The sequence below is a fragment of the Neolamprologus brichardi genome, chromosome 15 (genome assembly GCF_056152115.1).
Source record: "Neolamprologus brichardi isolate AB-2024 chromosome 15, ASM5615211v1, whole genome shotgun sequence".
NCBI lineage: Eukaryota > Metazoa > Chordata > Actinopteri > Cichliformes > Cichlidae > Neolamprologus > Neolamprologus brichardi.
The window spans coordinates 27,215,706-27,230,123 of record NC_142118.1 but is presented as its reverse complement, the minus strand read 5'-3'; the positions used below and the strand labels follow the sequence as shown (position 1 = coordinate 27,230,123).

Below are 14,418 nucleotides of genomic sequence, written 5' to 3'. Positions count from 1 at the left end.
CCACCAGGTGCACACTTGCATATTTAAACGCACATACTCACGAGCAGACGTACTATTATAGACAGAATCTGTCAGCTGAGGATAAGTTCACTGGGAGCTGCATTTTCTCAGAAAACTCACTGACTCTCTCTCAGTGAGTGGTCAATATTTTCCACTCAATATTTCCCTGAATGTTTTAAAGAACTCAAGCATGAAAAGGTCTCAGGATTGTTGTGGGTCCATGCAAACCTTTAAGGGAAATACAATTTCAAAAGCAGAGACAAAAAAAGAAAAAGGAAGCATCTGTGACAGTAAATAAAGATGTTTATTCATTTTTGCAAAGAATCTCAGCTCATGCAAGGATACAGCTCTTGTAAACAAAATCACTTGAAAATATGTTATAAATGTGCACAGATTTCTTATTTTCTTGGTGTCAAAATCTGGAATGTAAAATATGCAAAAGTCATATTACAGATGTTCCGTAAAGAGCCATCACCTAAAACGTCCCCTCTCTTGTTTCCCATATTAGCCTATTGCCTGGCCACACTGCATTAAGAGCCACGCTTGTTCAAAGCCAGGCATCCATGTATTGTGTGAGTGCATGACCACTCATGTCAGATCACAAAGCATCAAAGTGGCCACTGTGGGGCTTAGATTCTTCTCCGACACAATCATGGACAGTTACAGTCGAGCATTTGCACACAGAATCAGGCCCGGCAAAGACTTCAAAGTACAAAGAGATGCTTTTTTTTTTTAAGACATTTGTGAGATATGTACAACAACATTAAGACAAAGATACAAACAACAGTAACAGGTTTTTGTCCCTGTGGTAGCACAATGTGGAACATCTAACCTGGAAACAAAACTTATGAGTGTCAGAATTTAAACAACCCTGTAACTTGCAGTGAAGCCAGAGGTGGATGCGCTTGGTACTGTGCTGCTCTCTGTTTCTCAGATAAGCTGTTGAACATTGTGAGAGTCAGGGCTACAGAATGGAGCTAGAGCGTAAGCAGTATGAAGACAGACATCAGCCAGACTGCTCAAAACACCTCAACTGCCTCCTTTCTACTTGGAGCAGTGTGCCCTCTGAAATGATTGAGCTCCTCATCCTAACTCTAACTTATTAATCTCCATTCATGAATACATTACAGAGGCACATTCATTCCCAAACTGGAGCTGGACATCCCCCACCTTTTCCAGCTGAGAACCATTGCATCCATCTTTGAAGGTGCCAATATTTATCCCAGCCAATTTGCAATCAGCTGCAAAATGTTCAAACAATATAATACATGAAATGTTAAAACTGAGAAATCTGTTTTTGGTTTTGTTTTTTAAATTACAAGCTCCTTTTAAATTTGACACCAGCAATGAATTTTAAATAAGCTGAGAAAGGGCCATGTTTGTTACTAGGTTGCATTACCTCTTCTTCTTTGATCAGTGCACAGTGTATGGGAGCTGGCATGGCTAGTAGCTATATATGTAAATTTTACTTCATAGAAATTCCAATTAATCCAAAACTCTTGTTAAAAAAAATTCATTGTTTGATTTAAAATCCACTGTGATAGTGTACAGAGGCAAAACTACAAGAAGTACTCATGGACATAAAGTACTTTTAAAAAAGGTTCTCAGTTTCAACATTTGATGCTGAACATTTTGCGCTCTTCTGCATTTTGTTTTTAATTTCCATTTCACACAGTGTGCAAAGGTTTCAGATAATTTGTGTACTCAAAAATACAGTGAATCATAGAAACTATGGATGGTGCACCTCCCAACTCCACAAAAATGTTTTGTTATAATGATCCCTGCGGGGACAAGTGGACCCAAATTATGGCAGAAATATACTCCTATGAACAAATATATTCAGCTTCCAGTTAGAACTGACTGAGTTTGGCCTTCTGCGTTAGTGATACCATGCTCTACATTTCTGTACCCCTAAACATCATGACAAGTGAGAAAAATCCAGTTACCTTTCTTAACTGTAGCAGTACTTCCAGCTATAGAAACTGCCTGAGTTTTAACGACAGTTGTTTGCTCAATGTCCAGTAAAAAGCAGTAACTTCTAATCTTTATTTAACTCCATCTTAAAACCCCTAATGTGTAATTTTTCAGATTGTAGACTCCTAGTGGTCAGCCCTGCTCACTTTATAAAGCTTAATTTAATCATCATTCAGTTAATTGACTGATTCATTTGATGCCTCATACAGCAATCAGCCACTGCATTGAAACCACTACTGGGAGAAGTGAACGACACTGACCATCATGTTATGAAGAAATGTTGGATTTCTGGCATCATTACTGTAATAGACCAAACACATGAGAGGTGCTCAAAGTACTTCTCCAATCTGAAACCCGTTGAACACCGCCAACTCCCAGATGCCACAGGTCTTCCCTGGAGCTCCTCCTGAGCTCTTCTGTGTCACTTTGGTGGCACAGGCAAAAGTGACACAATATTGGGAAAATGGTTTTAATGTTATGGCTGATTGGTGCATGATAAACATGGCTGTGGCAAGTTGTGCAGGCATTTGAAGTGGAAATGTGGAAACACAAAATTTAGCCTAGGGTATGGCAGCGCAGTGTGCTGTAACTATACACTGACAAACATGACAAACCAACTACTAGTTCAAATCATGGTAGTGCAAATCTGGTGGATGTATGTATGCATGTAACTTTAAGTCTGCTGAAACATTACGGATCAAGCTGCATGACACTTATACCCATCATCCATGCTAACATGGCTAAAAACACACTAGCTGACCCATATTGCACCAGTTTCCACCAGGATAATCTCATTCTTCAGCGGTGTTTTATCATCAGACGATTAAAAAGGGGGAAGAAAAAAAGAGGATGTGAGTGAATTTCACCGCTTCATCATGTTCTTCCAGTTAGTTTAACCCATGTGTCTGAAATGTGGAGTTGTAGATTAAACATAAGAGGGAGGGGGTAGTCGGCTGAGCAAAAAGACACCAGACGATTTAGCAGGAAACAAAGATGGATGAGAGTAAGGAAGGCGGAGGTAGAAATGACAGGGATGGGAGAGAGCTATGAATAGACAAGCGAGTAGCAGAGATGATCGTAATGAGGCTGCCTTTTCAGAAGACTGTAGTCCCTCCTTCCTCGCTCCTCTCTTGCATTTTATGACTCTGGCTAAGTTTCTGAGAACATTCCCAACAGCTGAAAACTTTCTCACAAAAATAGAAGAGCCAGCATAGAAGAGGCCCTCTATATAATATTTGACTAAGCATGTCAGTAGATTTAAAAATATAGATATACAATATCATGCTGCAAATATTCCAGATCCCAATACAAACATTTAATAGATTGTTTTTTTGTTTGTTTTTTTCTGAAACAGGCACAGTAGTGTTATTCTGGGTAGGAATGCTAGAAAACATCAAAAGACAACAAAAAAAGAAACGCAAGAGCTTGCTCTGACACGCTGCAGCCATGTGGTGGTGCTGTGCTGACAGGCGCCGTGCAATAAAGAAAAACGCATTTTAATCCTAAGATGAAAACTCAAATAATCAAATATGTTTAAAATAAATTTTTGCGCATTATAAAAAAAACAAAAAGAAATTAGGCAAGGAAAACGAGCACCCTCTGCTTTACACAAAGTCAGTAGTACTGAGAGCATCCCTGAGGAGTTCAAGGAATGCCAGAGTGATTGGGAAAGGTCCAGAGCAGCAGAGTTGTGAGTCCAGCGCAGTAGTTTGAAGTAAGGCCTCAGTTTTTGTTTTTTTGTATTGGCAAAATTAAAAAAAAAAAAGAAAGAAAGAAAAGAGAGAGAGGAACATATACATCTGTAACTTACACCTAGCTTGAAAAAAATCTTATGTGCAAAATGTAAATCTTACAAATATGGAGAGTGAGTTTGTTTGTTTTTGTAGATCACTGAACAAGGATTGTGCTTGAGGTGGGTGGATTTCTCCACCCTCTCTCCCTCCATTTGACCATCCATACGTCGCTGCCCTCCTGCTGATCGACGGGCAGGCCAGCAGCTGACCCCGAGGACTGCCGTTTATTAGATCAAGGAGTTTCACGTCGAGTGGATGGTTCGCTTTAGCTTCTCGATCTCCATCTGTGAAGAAAAAATAAACTTCTTACAGTTGGTGTGTAGGGTGGGGATGCATGGAGCTACACTGTGTCCAATGAAGTAGCTGTTTCGCTATGCAGAGAGAGGAACTATGGAACAACACTGTGCACAGCTCTCCAACGAGGCCAAAAACATGTTACCAAGGCTACAAATGTAGCACAATGTTTGTACTGTTGGAGAAAGAGGCAGTAAAAAAAATCCTCAAAAGAAAGTGTCAATTATAAAACACAAAGATTTATATGCAGGGTCATCTGATTTCAAATTGGTTCAATTCCACAGCCGTTTACCGGGAACACTCCTTACTGTTAGAGCAGATTTGTAACTTTCACAATGATTTCTCCCATTTTATGGCTCATGCTCTGCAGGACTTTACATGACATGCCGCGAATGAGCTGATGCCAGAGACCTCCAGAGGTCACGCAGAGTGCAGGTTTTCAAAATAACTTCAAATTAAGTGATTGGTCATAATATTTTGCCCTGTATCACACTGAAAAGGCGCTGCAGCCATATTCGATTTGCGAGAGTAGATTGAGCTTGTGAGTCAGTCATTGTCATTATCCCTGCTGTGAGGTACAGTGGCATCCTGCTGTGGAGCTTTTCCACTGGTGGGGATTAGGAGAATTGAATGACAATGAAAGCACGAGCCGGAGGACAACCTGAGCCACACGGCCAATGTCTTTGACGAGGATGAGGAAGCTGAGGTGGAAGCTGAAGTTAACTGCAGGGGAGCTTAAACTAATCTCCAGTTATGTTTCTCTGTATGCGAGTCTGACCCTGCGTGGGGCTCTCTGCGGGGGACCCCTCCTCCTGTGATGCAATTTATATTGGTGCCCTGTTGAAGACAGAAAGGTCGGCTGGGCAGAGTGGACCAACCTTCAATCTCTCAGTTTAATATGAGCAGAACATGGACACTGAATGTGTTCACAACAGCCAGGGAGTGTAGTTAGCCTAGAGGCGTATCCTCGGTCATCAGTTTTCTTTCTTTGATTTTAAGTGAATGATTTAAATATTCATTCTTGTCGTTCTGCACAGAACTTGATTTTTAAGAAAAAAAAAAAGGCTCCATCAGGTAGCTGCTCACCTGGTGAAACATCAGCCTGAAATTTATAACAAAACCAGCTAACAGAAAAACCCTCTCTACTAATGTCTCTCTCACAGACATCATGCTCAGAGAGCCTGTCTGTTTAAGGCAGAATTCCTGACAGGATCGGGGAAAAACCCAGAATTCCTGTGGTGTTTAATTCCACAATACGTGGGATTAAACACCACAGATGTTATACTACAGTTCTCTTTTCACCTCCAAAACCCTGGATCCCACAGTTCCTACGATGCAACTAAAACATGTTTGCTGAATAACGACCTGTTTTAACGATAAACATTGTCCATTGTAGGTGCTTTTTGTCATTAGCACAGAAAAAAAGGCCCAAATAATGCTGATCCATCCCAAACTCCTTTACTTTCATTATCTGAAGCTCAAACTGGAGCCGAGAAGAATCATAAACACAACTCTGAATAATCTGAGCTTAGAGTTAGCAAACACATTACACAACACTCATGCTTTTATGAGCTGATGGGACAACTCAGGACAGACAGTAACCGTTATGTGTATAGCTGGTGCAGTGTGTCCCTTAAGGGCTTAATGTGTTATTAAACAGTTACATTTCTTTACATGTGTAAAGGGAAAAAACAGAAGGCTTCATGTGTGCATGATGGTGCAGGGATGAAATCTTCAAAACTCATAAATGCAGCCAGTTTTTTATTTTTATTATTATTTTAATTTTCATTAATGTGTGAGTGTTGACCAGGAAGAAAGAGGACATAATCTGCTGCTGGTAATAAACTAAGGACACTCAAAACATGCCAACGCATAGACTGCGAAATGAAACACTGCCTCAGGGTTGAAAGTGCAAAAACAGCATTATGTGCTTTTAGCAAAAATATTCAATTGGTACTGATGTCAGCAGATGAGGAGAGTTTAATGAAGACGGCACGGACTGGAGTGCTTTGGTGTTTTGCCGTCAGCAGGACTTGACATTAATGAACAATGACTAATTATTGCATGCATTCATGTGTTCACTCATTATTTAGTGGATGTAATAAGTTACATTTAGACGGTCCCAGCTGTGATCACATAGAACTTCTATTACTGAGTCATTAGAAAGTCACTAGTGTACAGAGCTGGATGCTGTTCATGTGTGCACAAAAAGCATCAATATTTGTCTAAACTAATGGGTCTAATGAATGTGGACAGCTCAGCCTGTGTTTCAGTTGCGAGCCATACTACCTGCAGGGACACACGCTTTTGCCTTTCGTCATCCAGCTCTCCTCGAAGCTCAGTGATCTCTTTCCTGGAAATAAACAAACAGAGATGTGCAACCTTAGCATGTGGCTACCTTAGCAGCTAATATTATAAATATCTAAACACTTTCTTCCTTTAAACACACCTCAGAACCAGTTTCAGTGCCTCAAATGAACTTTGAGTTAATGTCGTCAGAATCCAAAAGACACATATTATAATACTTATTATAAAAAGCCAGGATGGTTTTAAAGAGAATGATGGTTGGAAAATGCTTTAGTCGATAAATCAGCTCGACAGAAACGGTAGCTATTGCTAATTCAGAGAGACAGGAGTACGCATTACCATTTCAGTGGTATTGGGTTTGGCAGTGGCGTAATAATTTGATGTAAATCATATATTTATGTATATTTTTTTTATAATAATACTGTTTTATTATTTTATAAGGTAAGAACCTTGAAGAACAATTTTAGCTTTCCATTCCTGTCCTGCCCTCAAACCTTATCAGGCTCATGTGTCCTTACATTTGCTGCGACTTGAGCAGTTCCACCATGAGCTGCAGCTCCTTCATCTGGCTCCTCAGCTCCTCCAGCTGTGAGCTCGACTCCTCATGCTCCACCTTCGCCTTACTGCCCAGAGAAGCTCCGAAGTCTCCGAAGTCAGGCTTGTGGAATGACGGTGACGATAAGGTGTTTGTGGAAGGCTATTAAGACATGAGAGGAGAAAAATGTAAGACAAGAATTTTCTGCAATAATTCTTTTTTGTGTGTCTGTTTTGACCTTCAATCTAAAACTAAATTTAATTGGATGTTTTTATCTTGTCATTATAATACCTGCACGCTCAGGGAAAAGTATCTGTGATGCAAGTTTAATGGTGAGACTCTCAAATGAAATCCACTGTGACTGCAGAGCAGATGAGGAATTTAAATCAGATGCTACAGTGTAGGAAGAAAAACACAGGGCTGATTTACACAATGTGATTATGAGCCTGTTTTCCAGTGAAGGGGGATATTCAGTCTTTATCACCCCATCGCACAACCGTGTCTTCATGTAGGTAAACGACACCGACTTAAAGCAAAATAACATAAAGTGCTGCTTTTTGTAGCTCCTTGTATTCAGTGAGAGTATGTTTTTGGGGAGACGGTGGCATCATTTCCACAGAAAGTTGAGCGTTTTCAGAAAAAGTGATGTAATGCTAAAAGGATTGTGTGACATGCCAAACTTTCCCTAAAAAGCCAACTTGGGGATAACTTTAGCTATTAATTAGACAAATCTGAAAGCAGAGGACTTGAAAAGAACCAAACAGATGGAAGTCTCAAGATGAACAAACAGACTGTAGGTAATGTGTCAGGAAATAATCGGAGTATGTGAACCGTAAATGTGTGATGGTGAGAAATAGGAGTAGCAGGGGGTGAGCAACAGCTTGTTTGACACGGGTGTGACAACTTCCCCTATGGTGGTTTATTCTGACCATACAATCAAGACATTGTTTTTACTGTTACACTTAAAAGAATCTGTATGTAGCTGTGTACTCCAGATGTGCTGATGTGAGGCTTGCATTGGGTATTGGTCAGATACTGAGCCACAAAAGCTGGACTGGGTATTGGTGACGACAAGCCGATCCATGGTCCAATCACAAACAGCTTCTACTTGTTTTTTTTTTCCCCAAAGTTTTTTTTATCTAACTGCAAACTGTGGTTAAAGTGAGCCAACATGACTGAAAAGGGCCGACAACAATGATGTTCCACTTCCTTTCGATTGTGCACTTGATTGCTTTCACTCTTGTGCTCGGTCAGAGACCTTATCTGAGAAGCTAGAAGCAATAATAACACATAGTAATACACTGTAACTGAATATCATTCACTTCAGCTCTTTACTGCCAGCTGCACATCTGTGTGCAAACAGGAAAAGTGAAAAACGTTAAATTTATTTTACTGTATTTATTCTGGGCCTGTTTTCATTTATCACTTCACTAACAAAGTACACAAAGCTGTGAGGATTCCTGGCACATTCAATTCTCTTACTCACAGTGAGAGGTGCAGATTATTAATTCAACACTGGCATCAGTAATGGAGCAAGACCAGAGTGGAGTTCCAAGTTATCACCTAATGTTTGCAACCTTGATTGTGAAGCAGCATCTATGAACTGAGTAACCAAATACCACAAACATGACTGAGAGGTCCAGTTGGTATGAAGGTTTATAGGATGCATCGAAAAACACCTTTTTGTACCAGGCTGAAAGAGCCGTGTTATGGTTTTGCAGACGTGTCAGCATTAACCATGTGATGTTGGCTTATCTGCTAGTTTGGATGTGTGACATTCATGGTGACAACATAATGAATAAAAGGCTAGTCACCAAAGCCTACAGAGTGGTCACCACCAGTTCCTAGGAAAAAATATATAGAAAGTTCCTTATGATTGCTTTAGACCCTAGAATCTTGTTGCAGCTGTGGTTTGATTAGACGTCTTTGATTTGTCCATAAACATTATCCACCTGCTCTCTGAGCTATAAGGAAACTGAAAAGTGTGACACAAACCAAGAACGGAGACAGCCTGCCTTAAAAAATGAAACAGCTAAGGAAAGAAAAAGACAAACCCTTTTCATTTCATTTTTGGTGCAGCATCTTCTCTGTAACTGATTTACTCAGCAACCTCAAACTACTGCCAATGAGATGGCGACGAATTGCTTCCCTAACAACCAGCAGTTGCATCGCATCCAATATGGCAGACAACTTTTGACCAATGTCCACAATGTCACATTAGAAGCCTCAATGTGGACTGGAGTACCATGCTGACTTGATTTCAACATAAGCAGGCAGTGTGCTATACTGTACCTACCAGATTCACACAACACAAACCATCACTGCTGTGCTACCATCAGCAACGCCGCTGGCAACAGCTGCCATCACTTTCACACGTTTATACCCAAAGATCTGCTAAGACCATTCATTCTTTGCTTCATTTCATGAGGCAGTTATGTCACTAAGTGGGCACCTGTTACTAAACTAAAGGTTTCCTCTAAACAGACATGAAATTAAATTACCTTTCTGGTTTCCGTTAGCTTTGGTTTGGCATCTTCTTCATCAGTCTTAAAGGTTTTCTCCACACTCACTTCCTTGTTGGGCTGTAATGCAAACTGTGGAATTATGTTGGGATAAAATGTGCTGCTCGTGACAGGGAAAACAGGAAAAGCTGCAGAGTCCTGAAACGATTGCATCTGTCAATGATAGTTAACAGCTACACTATTAGCTCTAGTGTCATGGTAGGATTTGTAAGGAGTCTGCAGGTATAGGGAAGTTAGATTTTTAAAAGAAAAGACGCCAAACCTATGATACAAATGTACACCCGACATGAAAATAAACTGATATAAAGACCTTGATGGCAATTTAATGATAACAGTATTTGGTTGCATTCAAGAATGTGGTCCAAATGTGGGAAAAGCCAAACACCTGCTTACAGTTTGCTTTGTAAGGCACCAGCTTTGAGCAAAAACAAGGACTGCTGTTCTAAAGCCATTTGTCTTTGTTTTCATGAAATCTCTTTAACTATCAGGTGAAGGCTTGTATACTAAAGTTGTCAGGGAAAAGAAGAGATTTCTTCTGTAACATAAATAATACATAGGAACAAATATAGAGACCAACTTGCGGAAACTATATTACCAGACGTCAGCCTAATTTTTAACATGAGATGGTAAGAATGATGAGAGTAAGAGAGACAGCTCCTCATAATAACCATCCAAAGAAAAAAGGTCAGTGTCAACTTAAAGGGAGCGGGGGATTGTTAGCGCTTGAGCACATCCTCACCAATTGTCCTCCACCAAACTGCGTGGGCAGCCTCCTTCCAGTCATCTTTGGTCGGTTGGTCGTGAGGTGAGAGAGCTTCTCCGAGGTAGACGACAAGTCATCAAAACTCATCAGATCTGTTGAAACCAGATGAGAGAGAAAGAGGTGAGGGGAGAGAAATAATAGAATTATTTTTCAGCACAACATTTCAGCTATGACTAAACCCAACATCCACAAGCGAACTGACACTTTCAATAATTTCCTTTGATTCACTTTGAATGCACTGTAACTGCTCACAAACAGTTTGGCTTTTGGTTTATTTTCTGCCTCATTAACAACATTAATACACACACAGAAGCAGGAAATCAGCCAAACACAGGCACAAGGCTAAACAAACAACTAAAATATAAAAGAATATATAAAAACTAGTGCTGTCAATAGATTAAAAAAATTAATTAAAATTAATCTCACAATTTTCTGTAATTAATCGCGATAGCCTGTTGATCAATAGCCTGGACTTTATATTTAAGCTTGTAACTGACATTTATGAAATATAATGAAGTAAATTCAGAATAAACACAAAGAATGTATGCTTATATTCAGATAATTTGAATAGTTTTCTTCAATCTTTTAAAGGTTTTCTGATGTGACGTACAACTTTTTAAAAAACCTATATACTAATAGCTAAGTATACACTTTTACATAATATATATAAGAGCTGTCAAACAATTAAAATGTTTAATCAGATTCATCACAGGGTTACTGTGGATTAATTTTGATTAATCACGATTAAATATAATTTATTTTTATTCTATATTAACCACAATTCATTTTGCTTTAGCAAACAGACTCGAGAAAAAAGGGAAAATATACGCAATTAACATGTTTACTGAACATCTTGAACATTCATGTTAACAAAAAACTCTGTAAACGTTTATCCATCCTCTCTCTGTTACTCTTGGGGAGGCACTTCAAGTCCTTGAAACGAGGAACCAAAGCTATGTAAAGCGCGTTCTCAACGATATTAATAGGTCTGCAGTTTGTTGCAGTCCACTTGGCAATTACGTCAGTCAATAATTCTGAGGTAGACTCACTGAGTCCCTGATGCTCCGTGAGTGGTTTGTCGCAAGCTCGGTGACACGTTAGCCAAAGTCCTAGCAGCATCTCCGACTAACGCATGCTTTGCGTCAATGTGACATTTTAAGCTGGAAGTGCTTCGGTGAAAAGAAAATTCCTTCTTGCACAATGTGCATAATACTTTATGTCGGTCGACTGTTCTGTCTTGTTATTTTTGGAATACTCAAATTTCCCATCAGAGGGCCAATGTGTGTTTATCATCTTCCAAACTGAGTTGATTGGTTCAGCTACCCATCACTACCAGATCAACTGTCCATTTGCGCATGTGAGAAGGTAACTCTACTTGGACAAACAGCCCGAAATGCATGACAGAAGCATTTCAGGGATTTAGAGTCAGTCTACATTCCAGATGTGTTAATTGCGTTAAAAATTGTAATTGCGTTGACCGTGATAGCAGATTAATGTGCGTTAACGCGTTAATTTTGATGGCACTAATAAAAACAGTAAAAAATGTCTTCTTTAAACACTTAAATCTACTGACACAAGGGGCAGCTTTCATATTTTTGGATGTCTGTCTGGCCCCTGGAGAAACACGTGGGGTGCTTGACACAATATTGACCCTAAAACAGAGGAACCACAAGGGAGGCTGAAAGGTCTCAGAGAAAGGACTCCTGAAATAGATTTAATAGAGCAGACCTGAATGGCTTTCACTCAGGGGTACTGTTTGCTACAGCTGTATGGCGTTATTTTTGTGCCACTATTCTGAGTGCACATAAAAAAAATTTGCAGGTGCAAGTGTTGCATTTTGAGGAGAAATTTATTTTGAGCGAAGAAAAACTGAATTTGAGTGAACAGAATTCATTGCTGCGTGCAGAAAATTCAGTGTTTGCTATTATTCACACACACGCACAATAGTAGCCCCTCTTGCTCAGTTTTTGCATTTGCGCTTGGTCGCAATGTGTTGCTTGCGCTCTCAACATTTCTGCCCGTGCACGCTCAACTCTTTCTCTACACCGTTATATTTGTGCCACACAACCAGCCAATCACAGACTTGGATGCAAAAAAAATCTGATTGGCTGTTTTGATCTCCAATCAGCTCGAAATGACGAAATGCAATATCCCAGAATCCATTTCGTCCAAAACTCAAACGAGGCAGTTGCGGAGAAACACGGTGTGGCGGAGTTTGAAATATTACTCTGTTGGGGTCACAAAATAGATATCACAAAAAGATATTTTCATGTCAGAATGGTGCTGTGTAAACTTCAAATATCTGCTCGATTTATCAAGACATCACATGTATAAGTGCTCTAATGTTTTCGGAGATGCTTGTTACCCACCAGCTGGACTGGCCATTGGGCATACCAGACATTTGCCCGGTGGGCCGATGGTGATTTTTCATGTTTTTGTTTGTTTGTTTTAGTAACGGTATAAACAATGAAAGGTGGTGGATTAGCCAATTGGTCATGATCAACTCTGGGCTGGAACAATTACAATACATCCGTATTGAGGGGAAAAGGAACGCGATTCGTCCCAAACTTCAGCAACAATGGAAAAAAAAGACACAAAGCTGAAGTTATTCTGTCTTTGCTGCACAGCTGCCTCTTCTCCCCTCATTCTCCCTCCCTCACTCTCCTGTTACTACTTCAATCATGAAACTGATCAATGATCAGCTGATCGTCTCTCGTTTGTTTATCGCCCACTTTACGCCAGAAAGAGGAAACCAGCGGATGCGCTAAACAACAGCAGCTTGATCAGCTGTTTTTTAATATTACTTTCTAGTATCAGCTGATGTTTGCTAGAGCCACAGCTGTAAATGCTGCTCATGATATCGGTTTTGATATGTGGTGAGAGGAAAACATTAAGGTGATACAAATCATACATATATACCAACAAGACAGTGTACATCACTGTCACAACAGTGTTTGTTTTAGTTCAAAGGCTTATGGTTTTCCTATAATACCTGGTGGTGTAGTCTGTGATTTTTTTGTCAGTTCAGCCTTATATATTATGTTTAACCCGAGTGCCCACCCGGTCAGCTGGTGGGTAACAGGCATCTCCGAAAACATTAGAGCACTTATGCAAATATGTGATGTCTTGATAAATCGAGCAGATATTTGAAGTTTACACAGCACCATTCTGGCATGAAAATATCTTAAAAGTTTATTTTGTGACCCAGAAAGAGTAATATTTCAAACTCCGCCACACCGTGTTTCTCCGCAACTTCCTCGTTTGAGTTTTGGACGAAAGATTCTGGGATATTGCATTTCGTCATTTTGAGCTGATTGGAGACCAAAACAGCCAATCAGATTTTTTTTTGCATCCAAGTCTGTGATTGGCTGGTTTTGTGGCACAAATATAATGGTGTAGAGAAAGAGTTGAGCGCGCACGGGCAGAAATGTTGAGAGCGCAAGCAACACATTGCGAGCAAGCGCAAATGCAAAAACTGAGCGAGAGGGGCTGCTATTGTGTGTGTGTGAATAATAGCAAACACTGAAATCCATTTTCTGCACGCAGCAATGAATTCTGTTCACTCAAATTCAGTTTTTCTTCGCTCAAAATAAATTTCTCCTCAAAATGCAACACTTGCACCTGCAAATTTTTTTTATGTGCACTCAGAATAGTGGCACAAAAATAACGCCATACAGCTGAGGTGCTAAAAGTTGACAAGTCTCCAGAAGCCAGTCTGTCACGCACACCCATGAAACATGAAAGTTCAATCTCAGCTGCAATTCAAGCCAGCAGTTTACCGCTGAGTAGGTGCAAAGTGCTGTTACACAGTACTCACTGTTTTTCACCGTTCATGCAATGCAGCAATAACTCCATTCTTCCTGGCCTGTAGTTCATTGTGTTGTATGTAAACAACCTCATGTCAAGTTAACATACACGTGCAGTTAAAAATGGATATCAGGCTTTTACTGATGAAACTGCTTGTAAGATCATTGTTTGTGTTGTGTTCTTCTTTTTTTTTCCAGATCTGCTTAGCTGCAGTCACTAAACGACCTGAAGAATTGTTTTTAGATTAAAAGCCTCTGATTAGATCAAAGCTACTTTCAGCTGCTGCTTTGCTACAAGGGGGTCACCACAGCGGGTAGCTGTGCATGTTTGATCTAGCAGTTTTACGCCGGATGTCCTTCCTGCTACTACTCCACAGAACGTTTGCGCCTCTGGCTGAAAGTGAATCAGCAACCTTTTCCTTGC

The 14,418-nt window shown here is 40.0% G+C and overlaps 1 protein-coding gene across 3 annotated transcripts in view; it reads right to left on the bottom strand.

Annotated features, from left to right (window-relative positions):
* Positions 1 to 291: 291 nt before the first annotated feature.
* The window catches only part of cd2ap (CD2-associated protein), a 109,616-nt gene continuing 95,489 nt past the window's right edge, over positions 292 to 14,418 (bottom strand). For 2 of the 3 annotated variants that reach the window (XM_006796203.2, XM_006796205.2), the window contains 5 exons: positions 10,165 to 10,280; positions 9,405 to 9,497; positions 6,887 to 7,065; positions 6,351 to 6,414; positions 292 to 4,051 (listed from right to left, as the gene is read on the bottom strand). In XM_006796203.2, coding sequence (XP_006796266.1) covers positions 4,010 to 4,051; positions 6,351 to 6,414; positions 6,887 to 7,065; positions 9,405 to 9,497; positions 10,165 to 10,280 — 494 coding nt within the window. In that variant the 3' untranslated portion in view covers positions 292 to 4,009. The remainder of the gene's footprint in view (positions 4,052 to 6,350; positions 6,415 to 6,886; positions 7,066 to 9,404; positions 9,498 to 10,164; positions 10,281 to 14,418) is intronic. The other variant, XM_006796204.2, reaches the window with a different exon arrangement.